General features: G+C 41.6%; 1 protein-coding gene across 4 annotated transcripts in view; it reads left to right on the top strand.

The window, feature by feature from the left end:
• The window catches only part of plekhg4b (pleckstrin homology domain containing, family G (with RhoGef domain) member 4B), a 30,500-nt gene that overhangs the window by 5,621 nt on the left and 1,625 nt on the right, over window positions 1–23,254 (top strand). For 2 of the 4 annotated variants that reach the window (XM_078253099.1, XM_078253096.1), the window contains exons 2-23: window positions 4,584–4,781; window positions 5,882–7,109; window positions 12,301–12,504; window positions 12,957–13,080; window positions 13,536–13,629; window positions 14,132–14,218; window positions 14,440–14,556; window positions 14,919–15,017; window positions 15,296–15,438; window positions 15,536–15,674; window positions 15,751–15,873; window positions 15,981–16,145; window positions 16,382–17,250; window positions 17,693–17,942; window positions 18,264–18,353; window positions 18,887–19,111; window positions 19,343–19,513; window positions 19,615–19,792; window positions 19,900–20,016; window positions 20,394–20,672; window positions 21,608–21,840; window positions 22,974–23,043. In XM_078253099.1, coding sequence (XP_078109225.1) covers window positions 6,098–7,109; window positions 12,301–12,504; window positions 12,957–13,080; window positions 13,536–13,629; window positions 14,132–14,218; window positions 14,440–14,556; window positions 14,919–15,017; window positions 15,296–15,438; window positions 15,536–15,674; window positions 15,751–15,873; window positions 15,981–16,145; window positions 16,382–17,250; window positions 17,693–17,942; window positions 18,264–18,353; window positions 18,887–19,111; window positions 19,343–19,513; window positions 19,615–19,792; window positions 19,900–20,016; window positions 20,394–20,672; window positions 21,608–21,840; window positions 22,974–23,018 — 4,764 coding nt within the window. In that variant the 5' untranslated portion in view covers window positions 4,584–4,781; window positions 5,882–6,097 and the 3' untranslated portion in view covers window positions 23,019–23,043. Of the gene's footprint in view, window positions 1–2,064; window positions 2,258–4,583; window positions 4,782–5,881; window positions 7,110–12,300; window positions 12,505–12,956; window positions 13,081–13,535; window positions 13,630–14,131; window positions 14,219–14,439; window positions 14,557–14,918; window positions 15,018–15,295; window positions 15,439–15,535; window positions 15,675–15,750; window positions 15,874–15,980; window positions 16,146–16,381; window positions 17,251–17,692; window positions 17,943–18,263; window positions 18,354–18,886; window positions 19,112–19,342; window positions 19,514–19,614; window positions 19,793–19,899; window positions 20,017–20,393; window positions 20,673–21,607; window positions 21,841–22,973; window positions 23,044–23,254 lie in introns of those variants that run through there. The other 2 variants (XM_078253098.1, XM_078253097.1) reach the window with 2 other exon arrangements.

A 23,254-nucleotide genomic window follows, 5' to 3' on the forward strand; every position in this document is an offset into this window, starting at 1 on the left:
GTGTGTGTGTGTGTGTGTGTGTGTGTGTGTGTGTGTGTGTGTGTGTGTGTGTGTGTGTGTGTGGTAGATTTTTAGACATGCATAAATTGAGGGAGATGGGAGTAGAACGTATGTTTCAGTAAGAGAACTTAAGTGTGATGTATTACTTTGTCTGCTGCTCTCAGATACTTGCCTGTTTGTGATACTCTGTGTTCACTTCGAAGGGCATTGGGAGATCTTATTTCTTCAGTAGATACAAACAACAACAATGTATTTCAGCTGTGTGCCATCATCAGCATTGATTGTCTTTTATCAGCTAAACAAGAAGAATGAAAACAATTTGATGAATGTGTGAATGTGTTTAGTTCATTTCTGGGGTCAGTGAAATACACAAGTTTGTATCCTTTCCTTGTTTCCTTTATCATCCTCCCACTTGGTATGCACCCAGGCTATATTTACCCTGCAGAGGTAATAACAGACTGTTTGTTAGTCTCCTTTGTCTCTCCTGTCACTGCTCATCACCGCTCTGATTGGTTGAAGGACCTCCATTCACTTTTTGTCTCTTGTTGTTGGGTTTTCCTTTTTTGCAAAGGCCTAATCAAATGTGTGAATGTGTGCATTGTATACAGTAAAACATCTATCTATAGAGCCTGTCAGGGCTGCTCAGGAACAATATCCTGTCAATATCCTGTCTCAATTTTATTTACATCCTGTAGGACAAAGTCATTAGTTGACTACATAAATCAAGTCTTTCTGATAACTGAAATGGAATCTGTCAAATCTTTCCCACTGCTCCATTAGGTAAAAGAAAAATGTACAGCTGTGTCTTAGCTTGCGTTTTTTTGTTTTGTGCAGTACTTTTTAATGACAGGTTGAAAAAATGTGTAGGCCTTACACTTTACAACATATTAAACAGCCTGATGGTCAGAGGAAAATAAAAAGAGTAACTTTTGCTGAAGTGGGTGGGCCAGTTTATCACCTCCAGACTTCCATTATTGTTGATCTCGCTGTCACCTCACGGACCCAGCTGTGTTTGGCACACAATCAGTGTGGGCCTCTCTGGGTTAAAGTTTATCTGCTGAGATAACATTATATCATTTACTTTAGTGTCTTTTTACAATGCCCTTCTAATATTATACTGAAGCGCTTGCTCTGTAGTGTTTATACACAGAGAGACAGAGTTTATTTGTGTCTTATCTATCTGTATGTGTGTGTTCAAGTACAATTCAGTTTTACTTTAACACTAAGATTTGGAAGTATGTGTCTTAAGCTGAGAAAGCATAAGTTAGATAAAAAAAATCTGCAAACTGCACTGATATCTCCCAATAAATTCAATTTTGTTAGAGCAATATTTTTGATTTAAGATCTATGGAGTTATTAGGGCAATTTTCAGATCTGACTTTATGCCCCAGGCCCTCTCCTCGCCTCTCATGAGATAGGATTTCTATTGCTACGGATCAAAAGCTGAATCAAACTGCAGGTTCAATAAGGTCTCCCTAGGCTCTTTTGTTGGCGTCCTGGCACCTGGCAGCAGGGCAGCTCAGAGCAACCTGTGGCCTTTGTGAGCCCGCTGCCTTTGAGGCTGTTAGCAGGTTGGTTAGTGAGCAGCCTGTATGAGGGCTCTCCTGTTACACTCCCCTGGTGGCTTCATGCTCCACTGGAGGCCTGGTAGGCAGCGCCTTTTGTGTCCCTGACCCACTAAATGTGTCAGTGACCACCTCTCGCTCTCTCTGTCTCTGTAGGTCTCTCGCTCTTTCTTTCTCTGTGATGCACCCCTTCTCTCTTTCTATTCCTCTGACTTTGATTATTGTCTTCTTCCACTTTGCACTCTGACACATGCTTTTAAAAGTTGCGTACTATTAGAGTTACCAGCTAATTTAAACATTTGCCTATAGTACATTTAATGCCTCTATGTTCCCACCCCAACTCAATATCAAAGACAATCCAACCTCTATGTTTTCCTGTTTCATTGAGAGACAAACCCCCCCATCGTTTCACTCACTTACCGGCTCTGTGCACCTTTTTGAACAGCTGGTTTACTGACGGTGCAGACAATAATTACTACCTCAGTCCTCCATCACACAGGCGGCCGCTTTCAAAGACCTGGCATCAGAAGGGGTGGGACTTCCCAATCTGTCCTGGCTGAGGGTCTGAGGCTAGACATACACAGCCATACACGCTGCATTCCTCTGTGGCTCAAAGCGGATGGGAAGCTAAGCTTTGGTGGCTAAGCTCAATCGTTCTGCTGAGACATGCAGATATGTCTCCCACTAGCCAGGTGACACTTTTTAAAAGCTTCGAATGCTTCCTGACAATGGAAAGAAATATACTGTATGCTCTACCTCATGTAAGACATTATCTACAGGGGGATGATGTAATGTTTATTTTCCACTACTCTGAATGTAAACACTGTGTCATGCAGCTATTGTTCAGATAAGTGCATTTTTTTCTGTCCAACACTGGATTACTTGGACAGCCACTCCTGTGCAACAGGTTGAATAGCATTTGATTGATCATAAAGCTCAAGTCTCTGCTATGTTGAGTAATCGTTCTTCAAAAACACTACCTTGTCACTACCACTGTTTTTATTCTGAACCTCAAGAGCAACTTGCTGGTGTGTCCTAACTATGTAGTGAGGGCTTTCCTCCCATTGTTAGCTTTCCTCGAAAAAAAACACCATGTTATTCTTCTCCTACCGGGTGCAACAGTGACTAATGCCTAGAGACATTTTTGTCTCACTAAAAAGCAGACTGCCTGCTAATGGAGGTGGGCGTTTTGTTTCAAGTCACCAAACACTGTACAGCACATACCACTTAGAGAGGCGGAGTGCACAATGAGCGCCTTGTAGTAGAGTCGTGGCATGTGTACCAATGCACTGAACTGTACTTACTCTCCTCTAATTGATGGTGCTGAGCTGCTTGGATCAACAGGACAGATCCTACAATGGGTGAAACATGGGCTGTCTGACAGGCTAAATTCACTTGAGCATAGAGGATGTCTTGAATTCTAGACATCCTTTTTGTTTTTACACACTTATTGTCATGTAAATGCAGCGTAAGCATTCAAGTAAAGATTAGGAGCTGCGTCCTTAACCCCCACGTTCTTCAGCATGGTACCCAGTTCAGTCATAGTGTGGGACTGTCCCTGGCATTGCTATCTATCTAGGTGGTTATCATTGGAGGCAGATGTCTCTAGTCCACTGTTGTGTTCCATTCGGGAAAGACCAATAGTCAGGGGATGTTTGGCCTTGGCTCCGACTGACGAGAGGAAGGTCATAGCCTGAAACGCAAACTTAACTACAAGACCAGGTCAACCTCATCCAGGACGGCTGTAATCCCAATTGTCCTGTTTCATCCCGGGACAAGTTGTAAATAACAATGTGGTACATGTCATCTGCTCTGGTGGGGACAGGCGTTGGCTGCCCAGGCAATGTAGGGGTCAGATAAAAGTCAGCGATGACATGGTTGTTATTATTAGTGGGTAGCATTGCACCATCCGGGCCGAAACTGAAGTCCAGTCTGTACTTTCCAGTTCTGCTGTTTGTGTCCGCTGACAGTGACGTCACTCCCACCAGGTGTTTCCCCTCTCCCTGATGGAAAGACCATCATGGCTGACATTTCCTGTCATGTTCCAACTTCCTGACTGTCTGGCTAAGTGGGATCATTCTCAGTAACTCATGTGCATATGCAATGTTGATCTGGTTGAATTCATGTACAGTAAGCAGATGCCTTGTTATTTGATCATGGTTGTGCAACATTTGTATGATATTTTTGACCATGCTAGGCTTGATAGTTGGTTGATCGCTCCGTCACTTTGGTCCAGACTGTAATATCTCAACTTTTGAATGGATCACTAAGGAATTTGGTACAGACATTCATGGTTCTTAGTTCTAGTTTTCCTAAAAGACTATCAAAATGTTTTTTAGTGAAATACTCTGTTGGCTAGATTGCCATGAGATTTGTTAGGACATTTCCATCAGCTTGAGCTTGACTTTGTGTCTAGCATTATACCTGCTAAACATCAGCATGTTAGCGTTGTCATTGTGAGGCTGTTAGCATGCTGAATATTAGCATTTAGTTCTAAGCCCAAAAAGCCTCACTGAGCCACTAGCATGGCTAAAGACTCTTGGTGTTGTTCAAATATTAAACAACAAATGTAACCTCTTTGCATCTCGAGCACTCAAGACCAGTGTTTTCCAACCTGGGGTCCGGGACATCCCAAAGGGTCCAAAGAAAAATCACAGGCTAATTAAAGGAATACGCAAAAATGAATTATATTTATTTATATTTATATTTTTTTTTCTTCTCAATTTTTTATCAATTTTTTTTTTTTTTTTATGCTGGATACTGTCACTACTTCACGCTTTAAAAAAAAATCCTTTGAATAAAACACTGAGACGGCAAAATAATTCTTAGGCTGGCCTGCTTCCATCCCATGTTCACACCAAGGGCATAACCATGTAGCATATTTCTTAGTATTTTGCTATATCTTGGCAAATATGGCATTTGATGTGGCTTTAGGCCTTCTTGTTACCATGACATATGTAGTACAAGCTTCATCAGATGAAAAATATCCAACCTAATCCTGCTCTTGTTTTCATTCAGGACACTGAGTCTTTGGATAGCTGTATCCAGAGCACCTTGTCAGCCCTGTACCGGCCCTTCAGTGTCACCGCTGCCACCGTCCTGTGGCAGCTCTTCAGTGTGGTGGAAAGGCAGTACAGAGGAGACGGCCTCCGCTGCCTCATTGACTTCTTGCTTCCTGCCAAGAGGATCTTGCAGATCATCCAACAAGAAACCTGTGTGAGTTGTTGATAGATGTGGCACCTGAGGTTTAACTGAGGAATCCACGGAATCCTGTGATTTATTTCAGAATTAATTTTGAGTTACAGCATAGTCAGAGATTTACCTGGTACTAACCTTAGTGATTTCCTGCTGGACTGTTGGAAATAAAATGTTGAGAAAGGGGCAGTGAGGACACAACAAGGAAAAACTAAAAGCCCCAATAAAACATTGTTAACATGTCCTGACACATCTGTGTGTCAGGACATGTTAACTCATGTCCTTCCCTAAACACTTCAAACATGTACAGTAATATAATATTGAATATGGAATAATAAACATCTTGAAAGATAAATGACTGAAGTGACAAAATGTTTGTGACAAAAGAATGTGAGAACAGCTCTGCGGAGTGTGAATTTATTTGCTGAGTGAGAAGGGGGAGCATCAGACTGAGACAGTTGATCATTGTTCTGAAAACAAGCTGAAAAGCAGCCATCTTTCTCTGAATAGGGAAACAGAGGAAAACTGTGGTCTGTTTGAGAGGCTGCCATGGACTCTTGGGCCCAAAATGAAATTCAGTATTCTCTCTCACAAGCTTCGATTGCTGTGGGTTAAGGCTCTACAACCAAAGCACTGAAACTTTATTCCTCTGTATTCATCTCTGCGGTGATTACACTGTGACGATAGCCATAGAGCAATAGTTTCATCTAAGCCTAGCCCCCGAGAACAGCTTGCATGAGCGTCTTTGTATTGCAGGCAATATGAGAGGCTTCAGAGGAAGATCACATCCTCAGTCTTTGCCTTCATAAGAGATGAAAAAAGCCAACCCTTGAGCACAGTGTGTTTGCTCTTAGGGTCAGTTTTTTATTCTGTCACAGTGAAGATTTGTGTTGTGGTTGCTGCAAAAACAGGCCTGATCAGACAGGTATTCCTCTTTAGTCAAGTGATTGCTGACAGTGATTCATCCAGTGTGTCCCATGAAAACATTTCGCCACTCCATTATAGTTAAACATGTGTTTGAATGCTTTGCAGATGTCAGTCGTCTCACAGCTGAGCCATGACACAAAGATAATAATCTTTTATGGGAGTGGGTATTGACTGATTTCTCTGTTTTCTCTCAGGTGAGGTTCAGAGGATTGCTGTTCTATCATGAGGGGTGGCCTCTCTGCATCCACGAGAAAGTTGTCCTGCAGCTTGCCCCTCTGCACAAAGTGCGCCTAAAGCAAGGAGACTTCTACCTACAGATTGTTCCTTTAGGCCGCAAGACTGCCAAGCTCGTAATAAAATGTCTGTCGGTCAGTGGGCAGGCCATCACAGAAGTCCCCATCGCAGAGAGCATGTATGGCAGCGTCTTCACAGCTGAGTTCTTGCAGAATGTGACACGAGACCGAAACCTGCACCCATTACAGAACTGTCTGCTTACCACTGGTACGGCTGTGTACAGGACACCGTGGAAGAACGTGGTCAACCCACTGTTTGTCAGCAGCACAGCGGACGCCATCATGCAAGCACGCTGCAGCAGAGGCGGCTTCCGCGGCCATCTCAGCACCTGCAGCACCAGTGGATCCACGGGTACTCTGGACAGCCACCGCAGCTCCAGAGAGTCCCTGCACTCTCAGGGAGCTGACTCCATCTTCTCTGAGCCCACCTCCCCAAACACACACCACATGGACCCCAGCAGTGAGAAACACAGTGTTGGTGCACCGGACACTGCTGCACCTATCATTAAAATCGAAAGACCCACTGAAGAGAGTGGGATAGGGAGTGAGGATAGTGGTGGGAGAGAGAGAGGGTCCAAGATGCTTTCTTTTAGTACGGACCTCAGTAACCCAGGCCCTCGACGCCGCCTCCCAAGGGACTCTGTTTCATTTGAGAGCAGGAGACTTTTCAGAAAATCTTACATGGAGGCCCTGCAGAACCCCATGAGCCTCGGGTCCAGCTCTGAATCCATCCTAGAGGAAAGCCCAGAGCACAGTGCTGGCCTAAGAGAGAGCCCAGTGACACCAGGCAGCAGCCCTGACACCCGGACCTCCTCCAGAGAACACTTATCTTGGAGGTTGGGTAGCCGGAGCTGGCTCAGTGGTGATGACTCCAGGCCCAGCACACCTTTACTTTACTTACAGAGGGGGTTGAGGAGTGCAGAGAGACGGGCAGAAAGACGTTCAAAGTCACTGGAAAGGACTAACAAGGCAGGCCAGGTTAAAGGCTACCGGGAACGATCCTCCTCTGGAGGTTCAGCTAGCACCTCCCCCAAAAAGCTGATGAATGGCTACTCTCTTCGTTTTGGGAAGCTGGATGTGGAAGCGGCTTTTCCTGGTTCTGAGAGGAGAAGCAGCAAAGAGGAGTCAGGTATGTGATGCTGCACTGATGTTCACCACTTTGTTGTCACAATGTACAAAAATCTTTTGAGATACTTGTACTTTACATACATAATTTTGTATTGTATGGCACTTTATTCTACTCAACTGCAAATAGTACTTATCGCTCGTTCCTTACTTATCACCACATTTAGTTCACAGCTATAGTTACTTTGCAGGTTAATAATTTACATTCAAAACATATGACCAACTTATAAAATACAAAGCATCATTATAGATTAAACACCTAGCAGTGTACAGTACACACTATAAAGTAGATGAAATCAGCTCCTCCTTAACCAGCTTAAAAATTACAAATACATTGCTTCTTACACATCAATGTATCCTTCAAAATAATGATACAAAGTAAGTTCTGAATGCAGGACATATACTGATAATGGAAATACTACAATGTGTTATTGCTACTTTTACTTAAAGGATAAGGCTGGCAACTTTACACGTTTTTGGGGAATCTCTTTAAAACACCAAAACCAATAACAAGTATTGCCTGTGTAAGCATGAGATCACCTATTCCTCTGTGCCATAGACCTTCATTTGTGTCCAAAAGTTGTGAAAAACACATCAATGAGCAATACTGATGTACGGGGTGACATGTTCCTTTTTTCTTTCTTTTATTATACAGGAAAATTTAAGAGCAACAATTAAGTTACAATAAACGGGCCTGACTCAGTTTAAAAACTGGTTTACAGCAGGTTCCTGTTCTGCAGCAACATAGAACAATGAACATAATTTCGGCACATTTATACAGGACATTATTATTGACTAAACAGATGCAAACAAATAAAACATTAAATACGGAAAAACAAGACTAAAAACAATACATGAACAATCAGTGTGTGCAAGTATGACTGTCAAGAAGAAACAGTTTATATGACTTTTTGAAATATGTGATGGATGATAGTGTTCATCCATAGATAGTGTGAATATGATGAGGAAAGTCATTCCAAATTTTAGTGTAAATATAGGGATGAAGGGAAGGATTTCTGACTGTAGTTGTTTTTGTGTGGGGGAACTGGAATGAGTGCCTGTGAGACTGATCTAGTGAGGCGTAGTGGTCTCATATTGTGTGTCGGAAGAAGAACTGTAAGTGCTGGTAAAGAGCTATTTTGAACCTGAAAATAAAATGCAATAGCATGGCTGTTTACGTAGTTCTGGTAAGTTAAAGCATTTGTGCGTGTGAGCGCACTGCAATGATGAGACCACTTTGGAAGATTACTGTGGATCTTAAGTGCTCGGTAGTATAGTCGTGCTATTGGTTCAGTAATGTCCTTAGTGGTAAGACACCAAATTGGGAGACAGTAGGACATTGTTAAAAACACAATGGCATGTAAGTAGGTTTCAGAAACTGAAAAAGAAAGATATGATCTAATCTTGTTATACACATAGAGTTTCTGATTCAACTTTTTTGTTAATTTAGAGATGTGTTCCCGATATGTAAGGTGTGAATCAAGTAGCACACCAAGGTAGTTGTACTGGCACTGTGGTTTATTTTGAGTTGATCCAATATACACCATGCTGCTGCCATAAATACTCACCAGAGCACCAAAATGTGTATTAATCCACAGCTGAAAATAGTCCCCAATAAATGTACTATTTTTCAATCCTAGCTATAACTGTTTGAGCAATGTTTTCTATTAACTACAGTACATAAATTGCTTTGCTTTTTTAGAAAAATAAACTATACATTTGACACCTTTTCTATTTATATATATATTTATTGATATAAAACATATAGTCAACAAAACCTTAGACCTCTTCAGTATTCTTAAGTTTGGTTTTCTCCAACAGTTGTATGACTGTTCATGGCCCATCATTTCTTGCTCATCAAATAATATTACCTAAGGGTGTGAAATACAAGTTTCTGTCTTAATAGACAGATAATGGTGGTTTCTCACCAGGGTGTATAATCATACCCTGCAGCAAGAGTGGTTACAACAGTTGGAGTCTGAATTGAGACAGCTCATAACCCTGAAGCATTAACGCTGTCATTGGTGACAGATTGCTTTTCAAAGCCCACCTTGTATATATTGGCACGTTCAGGGTACAGGTATGGCCCTGCCCTGGAAACAGAACTTTACTCACAACACTGCGTTCTCTTTACACTGTCAGTTTTTTTGTGTTAGTTCAGACAGGGTAGCTCAGGAAAGTGGCAATGTGTCAGAGTTCTACCTAGGGAATCATGCTGTTTTTAGAAAACACAGATTCTTCCGTGAATTGAAATGTGAGGTGAAAACTGAGTTTAATGCCAGATGATAGGTAAGGCTGTTGGTACTGATTTTATAAATAAAGGTGATTATATACAGTATGTATATGTTAATTTAAATGTGTTAAATACACACCATGCAGCAAACATACAGTAGTTACAGTGTTTCCTTTAGGATTTGTTTTTAGTAGTGGGGGCAGGTCTGTCTGAACAACAATGTCGGCAGGATAATTTAAAAGGCAACCGCGACTGCATTTTTTGTACAGCCCTATTTCTGATACCGTGGTGGCAGAAATTTTGCTATGGTGGGCCGCCACTACAAAATCAACATAGAGGAAACACTGAGTTAAATCATATCACTATTGCGTTCCTGAGATTACCTCAGAGGGGATTGTATTTCAGCTATTTCAAAGCAGGTTTCCCACAACGACATTTCAAAGGCAACAAAGGATCCTGTAAACCCTGTAAACCAACCACAGGGACCCCCAGCATCCCACAATGAGATGACCCTACAGTGTTATTGGGGCTGGGGGCTGCACTGATCCCAGATGGGTTGCCTCATTTACAAAAGTTTCCTTTGTGAATCAATCAGCCACTGGGGATCCACGGGGAAAAAAAGCCTTTCAAACTATGCCTGTGTCTTTGGAGAGTCCATTCAGTCCAGAAACACAAGACCTAACTTGCACTGATTCACACCACTCTGAACAAAACTCCAGAAGGGTTTATTTACTCATGATATGAGCCAGAAAACTCTGCGATATCCAAATACATCATCCGTTATTTATGTGATCAGTAACTAACTCAAAGCTTCAGCAACCAGTGCAGATTTAGCCTCTTTTTTTTTGCTTACAAATGTGTCCCACAGACTACACAAAAATCAGACTTTCACACAGGACAATACTCAGGAGGCTTTACTCTACATTTGTCACTTCCTCTGAAAACAAAGCAATTTAGGAAACATGCAGCAAACACAGGCTGGCCACACAGTCGCACAGGAAATGCACTGACTATTTGAAGACAATAGAGGCTGAGCCGGGAGGGTTTACTGTCACAGAACAGAGCAGGACAATGCAAGAGGCCTCAAACTGTTTAAAAAGACAACACACAACAGGTGTCCATCAGACACAGATCCATAATCACAGATCTATCATCAGAGTTGGTTGAGCAATGGCCTATCAAGGTTTTATGTTTATTTTCATGCCTATTTAATTCTTGGATCACTGCTGTTTTGAGAGGACCTAATTTATGACTGTGGTTCTATGGGATGGGAATGTCAGTCAGTTGGTCAGTCCACCGCTTTGGTCCAGACTGAAATATCTCATCAACTATTGGATGGATTGCCATGAACAGACATGCATGGTCCCTAGAGGATGAATCATAATAACTTTTGTAATCCCACTACCATCACGTTAAAATTTCACCTCTCCAGTACTTTGGTTTATGACCAAATACCTGCAAAACTTTTAATATTTTCATCAGCGTGTGCAGTACTTTGTGTTTGTGCTTAATAGAAAATTCAAGCATGCTAACATATTAAACTAGGATGGTGAACACAGTTAACATTACATCAGCTAAACCTCCGCATGTTAGCATGCTGGTGTTAGCATTTAGCTCAAAGCATCACTGTGTCTAATTATAGCCTAACATAGCCACAAGCATGTAGACTTTTTAATTTTAATTTATGGTATTTTAAATGTTCGTATAAAATATAAGTGTTAACATTTATCACAGCCCAGTTCTTAGTCTGTAACAAGGATGGCAGAAATAAGAGTATACTTGGTAGTAAAATCAATGTATTTATTACAAATAAGTTGTATAAGATAAGTAATCAATGAGTAGGTCAAATCTGTGATATATTTAGGGTAGAAAGTGGATGAGCTGCATGGGTTTTGTCCTGCCAAAACAAAGTAAAACCCAACGCATAAAGCCACGCCAGTTTAAGGGGTGTGTGGGGAGAGGAGATCTTGTTGCTATACTCACAGTGGACCCATGGGTGTACCATGCCACTGTTGGAGCTGCCTTCAGGTCCAAGCCCTGCAAACAGGAAAACAATGAGCAGCAAACATGCACCAAAACAGAGGGGCTGTAGCAGTTTGTACTACAAATCAAATACCTGGAGCTGTGTTTTTCTGTCCTTATACTAGGGCTGAAACTAATGATTATTTTTTATAATCAAATGATCTACCAGATATTTCCAGGTATTTTGATAAATTACTTGTTTTTGTTTTTTAGACAATAGTGAAAAATGCTAATTACAATTTCCCAAAAGTCCAAAGGGACATATTTATTTATGTCTTTAAGTACAAAACCCAGATATATTCTGTATGAAAATCAGCAAATCATAGCATTAGAGTTGCTAAAACCAGATAATTTTGGCATTGTAGCTTGTAATATTGACTGAAATGATTAATAGATTATCAAGTTTGTTGCTGTTGAATTATATGTCGATCAAATAATCAATTCATTAAATAATTGTTGCAGGTCTTCTGTATGCTGTGCATACTGTGCTATCCATTTTGATAATCTTACAGTACTTAGCCAAGGCACAGTAAAGTATCCAGTTGGTTATACAGAGATACTGTGTTTCGCTGCCTTAAGAATAGGTTCAAGTCCATAAACTGTGTTACCACTTGGGAATGTCAGGAGCAGCATTCCTATAAAAAGAGCCTTGAGGTATGGAAGGCCAAAGAGGAGAATGAGAAGACATGAATGAGAGTCCAATAACGGCATGAGTCAGGCTGACTTAACACCTGGCCTCAGTGATGAGTCAGTGTGAACTCAATACTATAGCACTGCTATCTCACCACTAATAAACATTAGTTTCATGTGGTATTACGAAAAGCACTGAGGTGAAAGGAAGCTTTTAAGTTCTATTGATTTTACTGTATTTTTGTACAGTTGTAGCTCAGTAAGTATCACTTAGAAAATATGTGCCCGCTATTTATAATTATTTCTACAGGACAGTGTGATGACATCATCAGCAGTGAGAGCAGGCGGCACAGGCATAGTGGAGAAGAGTCACACAGTCCTAAAGCTGCCAATGGGACTGCCATCAGGCCTGCTTCACAATCCGGCTCTTCCTATGAGAGGAACTCAGCTCTCCCCAAACTGGTGTCAGGAGTCAATCAAGAGCTGCTCACATCAGGTGCTGTGATCCTGCCAGGTAGGGGACAACTAATTCTGATATTAGCTGCTTTCATTCATCTTGTTTTAATTTTGGATGCATTTCAGTTCATTTACTTTACACTGAAATAACACATTTGCTTTCTAAAAGAACAGGTTTTCTCCACTGCTGGAAATTAGGAACAGGCCTTAACAGAGAGTACACTGCTATTATCCTCAAATAAGTTCATGATAATATAGTTCTGTGTTTGATCTGTGGTAAAAGGCTGAATGCAAAACTGGGTATTCCTTTATCATGCAATTGTTTTTTGACCCCTCATTTTCAATTTAACTGATATTTTAGAAACTTTCAAGTAACATTCCTATCTGATCCCACATAGAGGATAACATTAATGTGATAATACTGAGCTGCTTAAACATTCCTGACAATGACAATGATAGTTGACATGCAAGTATTAAGTGTTGACCCTCTGCTGGCATCCTCTCTTCCAGGAAACCGAGATCGCAGTGGGAGGGCAGTGCTGCAGGTGTGCACGAGAGATCAGGTGTGGGCAGGTGAGAGTTGCACGGTCAATGACCTCACCTGTTTACTGGGCTACTACTACTCAACGCTGCGGTGAGTCATGCATACTCTAGGTTTGTTTTGTCTGTGTTAAGAATAACTCCAGTAACTTTCACAGCTGTCCCTTACCCCTAAGGTAATGCTGTCCAGTGCAGACTATAATAATATGTTTAGCATTTTTCCAATGTTCCTTGACACTGCAGCTGTTATTTAAAGCTTGTAGATTAATAAAAAAGTCAGTATTTTTTATATAGGGCATAGTCAGTAAACCTGAGAATGAAAAAAGTGTTAGTTGTCAGTTTCACAGGGTCTTAGATATTTGTTTGTCTTTCAAGTGTAATTGGAATTGTTGGACTTTCCAAAACCATCTATAAATGTCATAAAATAATCTTATACTTTTTTCCCCTCATTATCAGACAGTACCAATTTCTTTGCTTTCAAAATATGGTATTGCATGCAGTCAGGTGTTTGACAAAGGCAGTACTATAACTGTAATACTTTCGTTTCAGGAAAGAAAGGTGTGATCAAGGCTTAACTGTTGTAATAGACAGCAGGAGGCAGCAGCCTGTTCCAGCTCTGTTGTCATCTCTGTCTGAATTGCAGGTGAGCCCGCAGTGGAAAATATGTAATTACTCTCCAACACACACCCAAAGAGTTTTTAGGCCCTGCTAAAAACTCTGTTGTCTTCTGAGCTGTAATGTTACGTTTCTCTCTGGGTTATTACACTAGGGCATTCCTTACACATTTCATATTGTTCTACCTCTCAGTCTCTGACACAGTTTTCTTTTTTTAAGGAGGCACACCTTTAAATTTGTAGTGACTGCCGTTCCAAGACATTTTTCTGAAAAAAGGCTGGCCTTAGTGCTCTTTGGGAGAAGCCTGTGCTTACTTGTCTGTTTTTAACCGCACACTGGGAGCGTGCTGACTGCAGCCGACTGTGACATATCATCATGTTATGATTACGAGTTTTCTGACTTATGTCAGGATGATAATTCGGCAAACCACAACATAGTCATTTTAATACGCGTTTTACACTCTACATGTATTATCATTTATTTTCTTCTATTTAAGTGACTATATAATTGAGTGTGCATGTTTTTCTCAGGCGTTAGCACCAAATGCACTTTACACTGTTCTCTTCCTGGTGGACAAGGAGACAACAGCCAAACCTGAGAGAGACACCAATGTACAGGTAAATAAAGATTCTAATTATCAGATTAATAAGAGGTATTTCAAATAAAGTGATGTATTCATGTTGTTGAATGCTAAATCTAATCAGATTTGATAAGAGATTTGCAAGAATTCAGATTTGATATTTGTTACTGGATTGAGTTTTAATGTATTCCTATCTAATGCCATCACTGTAGGCCATGATGAGTTCATCAAACTGAGCGTGTGTTTTTCTTGCCACAGACTGAAACACTGTCTTCTCTGAAAGCCCTGCTGAAGCACATCGACCAAACCCAGCTCACACGAGACCTGGAGGGCACCTTCCACTATGACCACAACCACTGGATCAGCTTCAGACAGGTGAGTGTGCAGGAGGTGGCTGGGCATTATAAACATATTTGCAAACCTACTTAACAGCTTGGCGAGGGTGAAAATATTTGTTTCACTTTACACTGTTGGATGTTTGCTGTTCCTAGTTCCTGTTGTTTTTGCCAAAGTTATGTATAATTACAAGAAATGGCTTCTCTGGGCCAGTTGAAACATGGCCTGTTTGTTATATGGAAATAGTGCTTTTCCTGAATCAATCCCTTGCATTGCAGGCAGGGATGGGGGACAATTTTGTTTTTATTTTCTCCAGAACAGCCTGCAGATGTCTAAGAATGTTTTGACACTGCTAGTGCTAATAATCTCCCTCCATTTCTTTCTCTACATCTCTCTCACAGAAAATTGACCCGTTTGCCAGCAGTTGTAGCGCAGCCATCTCCTCCCTTCAGGAGTCCATCAGCACACTGAGCAACAGCGGCAACCTGAAGACCTCCAAGGTCAGACCCCAACCCCCTGCAGGCAGTCTGGCCTTTTGATTTATGTCTCCACTGACACACAATAGCTCTGCTGGCCTCTTTCCTCTTAACTGGAGTAAACAGTTCAGGAGTTTGTTTTGTGGTTACTTTCCATGATCTTTGTGCCGGTTGAGGTCAATGACAGGATTTTGTTTTGAGTTTGAAATGAAGCAGATATTTCACTTCCTTTGTGTTTATGTCCACTGTGGAAATGTATCCAGTCATTTGATTTTATTTACCGTTGTGCATGTTTATTTCAGGAGGTGTCTGAGGTGATGGAACAGCAGAGGCATCTCATGAAGTGTGTACTGGATGACACCCGTCTAAACAGACTGCGTCTAGAAGGAGGAACTGTCCTCGCTCGCATCAGGAAGGAAGAGGCCGGTGACAATGAAAACTACAGGTACTGAAGGAAGAACATGAGTCAATATGAGCAAAACCTGGGGTGATAATAAAATAAACGTTTTCATAACCTGTTATTGTTTTCTTTGTTCATTTAGAGATGCTGTAGACATGTTGAATGCACTGTACAACCAAGTAGATGAAGAAGTCCATAAGCTTGTGATCCTTTCCAACAAGTCTCAGAAACAGTTAGAGAGCCTGCTGGAGGTGCGCATGTTTGAGGAGCAAACACAACAGGTGAGCTTCAACTCTTTCACCTTCTGCTGCTTTTTTGACAAAAAATAGGATACTTAATCAAACAATCTCTTTACAGATCAAACTCTGGTTCAGTGTTGAGGGAGAGAAGCAGCTCACACCTTTGGAATTGCAAACTCTGTCTGTGCCCAAAGTTAAGGAGATGAGAGAGAGCTTGGACCAGTTTCTGGAGGAGTCAGTGGTAAAAGTGACATTTTTAAACACATTCCACACATTCCACACCTCCAATGTGTAATTTTGAGAAGACAATCAGAGCTAAATTGATCTATTTTGTCTTTATCCTGACAGCATCAGCAGAGGCATGGCCTGCAGTTGGTGAAAAAGTCTCCGGAGTCCCTTCCAGGTTCAGTCTTGCTTGACTTTAAACAACATCTGGGCTCTATCTTAAGCAGTGTGGAGAGGAGGAAGGCCCAGCTAGACATCCTAACCAACCTGTATGATTTCTATGACTCAGTAAGTATTAAAAACTAATGTGGATATCCTGTTAAACATACTGTTACGTTTTACATGAACATTTTAGGATTAAACATATACTTTCAACCAGAGAGCTTTACAATAAATATCACAGTACCTACAGGATTCCTTCACAACTGATGCAGATTGCAGAGGGATTTTTGTTTGTCGCCAGGGTTAACCATACTGTGTCTCTAACTATGTTATAAAGATTAATCACTGTTTCAAATCTGTAGGCGAACCAGTGGATGGAGCACTGTCAGGATTATTTTTGTCAACTGAGTCTGGACAGTACAGGTGTTGGACATTCGCCATCTGTTGTGCAGATACTGCAGGATTACTACACTGAGGCATCCAAGTTCTCCATGGACAACTTCAGCACCCTCAACGACATGGTGCTCTCCCTGGAGAGTCCTCAGCAGCTGCAGCAGTGGAACACAGTGTGGCACAAATGTCAGCAGACCAAACAGCAGTTGGAAGAGACTTTGGCCCGAGCCATGGCAGCAGCCCCGAACCTCACAGCCGTGGATACAACGGATTCGATAAAGACTGCAGGAAGCCAGATTGCCACTACAGAACAGCGTGGAGCGAAAGCATGTGTGCTTTTACCTGTGGCAATCCCACCGTTGACTTTTGAGGACAACAAGCCTCACTCTGCCGGGCCTTTCTCCAAGAGCCCAACCAGTTCAATCTCCTCCTCACACTTCACGTTCTCCCCCGACTGCGACAGCAAACTGAGGCAGAGTCCATCCTTGTTTGACGACACGGACAGCGACTGCACCATCGACTCGACCATCTCCTGCCACTCGGAGCCCGTCTACTCCGGTGCCGCCCGCCTCCGCAAGCAGCCAATGAAGAAGATCATGAAGAAGACCATGAGCTATGAGTTGACCCCGAGGGACAGTGGTCACTCAGACGTCAGCCACATTCACGGCTACACGGGTGTGTACATCAAGGGTTTGGAGGTGGCTAATAACGTGTCTGCAGAGAAGAAGCTGCAGAGACCCGACATGACGAGCCCCGCATTAGGACGCAGCCGCAGCATGTCGACGCCCTCCAGGACTCACAGCAGACACAGTGACGGAGATGGCAAGAAACAGAGCAGGTGAGGAAGTGAATCACTGACACTATACTGTACATACACTGGGATATTACTTTACACTTGTTGTTTTAAAAAAAAGTGTATATATGTATAGAGCATGGACAAAATACAAGAAACACCAAATACTATGAAATTCATGACCAACTCATGAGTAAAACTAAGTTTGTTTTGGAAAGTGCTTTAAAAAGCTTTAAAAAAAGAATTTATCTTGTCTTCCCTGTGAAGATTCCTTGATGGTTTAGTTATGGTTTTAGAAACCCTAAAATATATATTTAGCAAGTATTTGGTATTTTTACTTTATAAATGATGCAAAATATTTACTCGACCATCAAAATTCTTGTTATTTTTGTTGTTGATTACCTTAAGTTTGATATTATATTAATGATTATACCAATGCACTGTAAATCATGAATACTCTTACACCTTATGTCTTTTTGTGGACCAGTAAAGTGCAGCACATCATGGACGAGATGATCTCCACAGAGAGGGAGTACGTCCGCTCTCTCAGCTACATCATCGAGCACTATTTCCCAGAGATGGAGCGGCTGGATTTGCCCCAGGACCTGCGGGGGAAGCGCGGCATCATTTTCGGCAATGTGGAGAAACTGTGGGACTTCCACAGTCAGTACTTCCTGAAGGAGCTGGAATCATGTGCCCACTCCCCACTGTCCATCAGTAGCTGTTTCCTCAGACATGTGAGTCCAGACAGACAGAGTGCCCTAATGCGGCACGCTGACAGCCTAACAACAGCACTCAGGTCTAGTGGCTCCCAATAACAGTGACTTTAATGTTGTGTTGACTTGTAGTTTCTGAGGTTTTAAGCGTAGTGTCAGGGTTTCGCTATCACTCTGTTATTGTTTGTATATCCATGTAGTCCCTCGTCAGCAGCATAATGAACCCATACATTACATTTACAGTCTATTGGAAGCTGAATCATGCATAACGTTTGGCGAATCATACTTAAATGCATACTTCTTACTTTAGTCAGTGTTGTAACGTGTTAATCTTGTGTGCAGGAGGATCAGTTTGGAATGTATGCCCTGTACAGCAAGAATAAGCCCCAGTCTGACGCTCTGCTCAGCAGCCATGGGAACGAATTCTTTAAGGTGCGTCTGGAAACTACATTCCTCACAAAGTGGCAGGTCACAGGGCAAATACATGATGTTTTGTTTTTACACTAAATAAACGGATTACAAAAAATATAGACATATTAGATTCCAAGCAATACCTCGACATGCCCAATATTGATGGACAATTTTAGCTAATCACAGATATATTGGTATTGGATTATATTACTGCAAAAAACGTACAGAAATGCCCCAAAATGTTGTTGGACAAAAACATTCTCAACACAAGGTCCAACTTACTTGCTACATCTCGTGACCTTCCTCAGCAGATGGAGCTGCTCAGTTGTCATGGAGATGATAAAAGTGATCATAACCCGTGTTGCTGTTCTGGGATTTGGATGTTTGAGTTCATTTAGAAACAGTGTCACCATTACATAGTTTGTCCACCAGAGAGCACTGAAAAGTTGCGCAACTCACCACATCTTTGACATTTGCACAAAGTAGCCCCATATTCAAAAGACAAGAAAAAGCAAAAATAATGCGATAATAACCCTCACTGTGTCTCTCTCCAGAATAAGCAGATGGAGCTCGGAGACAAGATGGACTTGGCGTCCTACTTGCTGAAGCCCATCCAGAGAATGAGTAAATATGCACTGTTGCTGAAAGACCTGATTAAGGAGTGCAGTCAGTCCCAGGAGCAGGAGCTAAGCGACCTCCGCACTGCAGAGGAGATGGTCAAGTTTCAGCTTCGCCATGGCAACGACCTGCTGGCTATGGATGCCATTCGGGGCTGTGATGTAAGTAGTAATGCACGGGCACAGAGCCATGTGATGCTATAATGAATATTTTGATGTCAGCATAAAAGCCAAGTACTACTTAAGATTATTATAAGACATTCTGGCAAGACATTAATACTATTTTTGAACTGGAGGTCATCTTGTTATGTATACAGCAGAGTGAGGTCAGAGTCCCACCAGTAATGGTATTGTTCTCTCTGACGCATGTGAACGGCCGCGTTTCCTCTCCAGGTGAACCTAAAAGAGCAGGGTCAACTCCGCTGCCAGGATGAGTTCATAGTCTGGTGTGGACGGAGGAAATACCTCCGCCACGTCTTCTTGTTTGAAGACCTCATCCTCTTCAGCAAGACCAAGAAGATAGAAGGAGGATATGACTTTTACATATATAAACAGTCCTTCAAAGTAAGAGTTTATTGTTTGAGGATTATTTTTGTGGCAGTTTCTTCTGATTGTATAATGACAATAACTGTAATGTTGTAAGTGTTCTATTCTTTTCTGTTTAGACAGCAGAGATAGGTATGACTGAAAATGTTGGCGACAGCGGCCTACGCTTTGAGATTTGGTTCCGTCGGAGGAAGTCACAGGACACGTTTATACTCCAAGCGAGCTCTGCAGACGTCAAGGCTGTGTGGACCGCCATCATAGGGAAGATTCTGTGGAGGCAGGCGCTCAGAAACAGAGGTGTTTATAATTGTCATTTTGATCTGCATATCAATGAGACATTCAGACCCTTTATCCCATGTAAAACAAAGGTTGTGTCATCAAAAAAAAATATTTCTGGATTCCAGAGTTGCGCATGCAGGAGATGGTGTCCATGGGGATTGGAAGCAAGCCTTTCATGGACATCAAGCCAAGTGATGCAGCTATCAGTGACAGAGCTATTGACTATATCATGAAGGGGTCAGGTGAGCTGTTCTTGTACACTTTATGTATTCTCTCCCTCTTTCTCCTCCTCTCTACAGTTTGTTGCAATTTCATATTTCACCTTGTAATTATGCAGAAACACAATTATTCTTACATTCTTTGCTGAAAACACAAACGCTTCAAACCTCTTGCTTACAGGTGTTTTAATGCAAGTAGTATTATGAGAGTTTTGTCAAGTTAACACACCAGATGTAATCTGAGCCATACTGATTTGAAGTCATCAGAGCAGCAGTAAACTGTTTTACATTACTCCTCTATCATGGCTCACCAGAGATGCTTATCGTCATTATTGTACATTCTTGTCATTTCTCATTCTTCCCATGATCTCGCAGCTCACTTAGTTTGTCTTTTCCGACAGAGTCTAGGAGCAGGGCATCTATCGCCGTGCCTTCGTTTGAAAACGCTACTTCGTTCAAGAGACCTCACTCCACCATCTCCAACAGCAGCACCTCTTCTTCCAGCAGCCAGTCGTCCTCCTCCCTGCTGGGCTCGCTTAACCTTCATCTTTACTCCTCACCCTCTCACCCGCACACGCATTCATACCTAGTGCCCAGTGTTCCCTCCTTCGCCCAGTGGCCCTACGACTGCATAGAGGAAGATGAGCTGGAGCAGGACAATGGGAGCCAGCCCTCCATGAGTGAGTCACTATTTATTTTTGCTGTAGAACCCATAAGGCCCATTATCTTCAGTTAAAGGTGCAGTAGGTAAGACTTATAAAACTAACTTTCTGTCATATTTGCTGAAACTGACCCTATGTTCCAGTAGAACTACATGAAGCAGGTAATAAAAATAAAAAAAATCCGGCTCCTCTGGCACCACATACAGCCTGTAGTGCGATTTGCAAAAATCCACAGCTCCCTGTTCCGATGCACCAATCAGGGCCGGGGGGGCCAGTGTCAATCACTGCTCATGCAAACGCATTCATTCTCCCTTGTGGGGGGAGGGGCTTAGGAGACCGTTTTGGGCTTCAGCAGAAAGCGGGGAGGGACTCAGAAGTTGTCGATGTTCAAATTTTTTGGCTAAGTCCTACCTACAGCACCTTTTTAAGTAAAAAAAAAAATTAAAGATAATTTGCTGCTCATTTGTGCTTTCTTCTCATTTCTCTCTTCAATTTTTACTACTGAAAGTATTATCTGAGCTGCTTATGTCACACCGAACTAAAGAACCTTTTTTTTTAAAGTAATCTAAATTAATTACAAATATAAACTACAAATACTTGTTTGCATGAGTATTCACTTACTCCAAGTCAGTTTCTGTGTGTTACAAAGTGCTTCACAAAACGACAAAAATAAGATAAAGGAAACAAAGACAAACACACAAAAACAAGCTGTAATAAAATAATATTTAAAAATGTAAACTAGGAAATACAAAAGTATATAGTGCGCCTTGTGTAGCAATTTTACAGGGGTAGATGGGGGGTTACTGTTTGGTTCTTTGCTGCCACTGCTAGGAGTTGCCAAAGTCTGAACATACAAACCAAACACAATTGCCTCATTAGGAAATGAATGGAGTTCTGTGTTGCTTGATCCAGTATTACAATATTAATGTGTCTTTCTTTTTGTTGTGTGACAGTCACTGAGAGCTCAGAGACATCCTCCCAGTGTACCTCCACTGACAGTGTAACAGGGCTGAGTACCCTCACTATACCCGCGCACCCCAGCATTGTCATGGACTCCTACAACAACAACAACAACGAGCCCACGTCTTTCCTGTGCTCCTCCACGCCTCCCTCCTCCATCGCGTCTCCTTCCCTATTTGAGAAAGAGGAGGACCTCCAACCCCAGAGCAACAAGTTCATCACAGCAGTGAGTGTTTGATTATCTTCCTTGTTTCCTTCTTATACTCAGATGACCTGGTGTTGTACTAGTGCTATCCTCGCGCTGTTTCATGAGACTATATATTGAGAAGTACAGTTTTAGATACGGTGACACCCCTTTAAATTCTGTGGCTCTCTCTTAAGTCCTGTGTTTTTGCTTTAGCCTACCTTTATATAGAGGTATGAATACTTCACAGCAGAACATTTGCATGTATTTTTTAGGTTCAGGGACAGTTACATAAAGTACTTCACTTTTTTTTACTCTATTATGTATTTCTTTTATTGAAAAAAAGGTAATCTACTTGACTGAACCTTTTAACTTTTACCCCATAATATATTATATTTTTTCCTATTTCCTTAATCTACTTGTATAGAAAATTCAGCCCCAAATGTACTGTATTCAGACTGGTACAGGGTTAAATATAGTGCTATAGTGTTACTATTGTATCGTCGAAAACGTCAGTCAAGTAAAATGTGCGCTGCATATCATTCTAAACTTTCTGCTTTCTGAACGTAGTTTTTGCATTTGCCGTCATACACAAACAAGTTGAGGTTAGAAAGGATAGGGATTAGAAACCATTTGCCTAAAGAAACCTAAAGCCAGGATTTAAAATTCATTTTATAACCCTAATATATACCCTGGCTATGATGATCGACTGTAAAAATCATGTTGAGTCTGCACTGGTATCTGATCATATGAAGAGGTTTAGGATTCAAATGTCACTGTCTGAGTAAGCTTTAGACTACTCAAAGCTGTTCCAATTATATTGAACATGTTTTATTGTTCTACCTGTAAAATGCATACATCTGAACATCAGCCTGTACTTCATGTAGAGAAAACAGTCGTCTTCAAAAGTCTTTAGATGGCTATATTTTCTTCTCTTTATTCACGCATTAATCTGAATGTGGAGCTTTCATTCTCAGATGTATACTGTCTTCTCATAAACAGCTACATATTAATGAAATCCAACAAACCACACAAGCGGATTAGACTGACTATTATTTAAATGATCAGGTATTTTTTTATTTATTTGGATTTCAGATTTTAAGGATTTGAGTGGTAGAGAATATTTGAAGCTTCAGTTTCACTCACCACCTTTTTGCTGTTTTGTTTTTTACCAGAGCAAGACCTCTCATATAGCAGTAGGCCTCTCTACTGTGGTCTGACTCAGAGCTGAGGGGTTTTAGCTCAGTAAGTAACCGGTGTCACCAGAGCGGACAGCTGTGTTGTTCCCTGCAGTCTTATTAACAACTGTGAGGAACCCGACTGACTACTAATCTGTGTGAAAATGTGCTTTTTTTTGCCTGTGTTGTGTGCTGCATGGGTTAGAGGGCTCTCCTCCTGATGGGTGGTTTGTTTTGTAAACTTCTGGCTCTTTTTCATTTTTCCCTCATCCTCTCTT

Source organism: Sander vitreus, chromosome 6 (genome assembly GCF_031162955.1).
Source record: "Sander vitreus isolate 19-12246 chromosome 6, sanVit1, whole genome shotgun sequence".
NCBI classification, from domain to species: domain Eukaryota; kingdom Metazoa; phylum Chordata; class Actinopteri; order Perciformes; family Percidae; genus Sander; species Sander vitreus.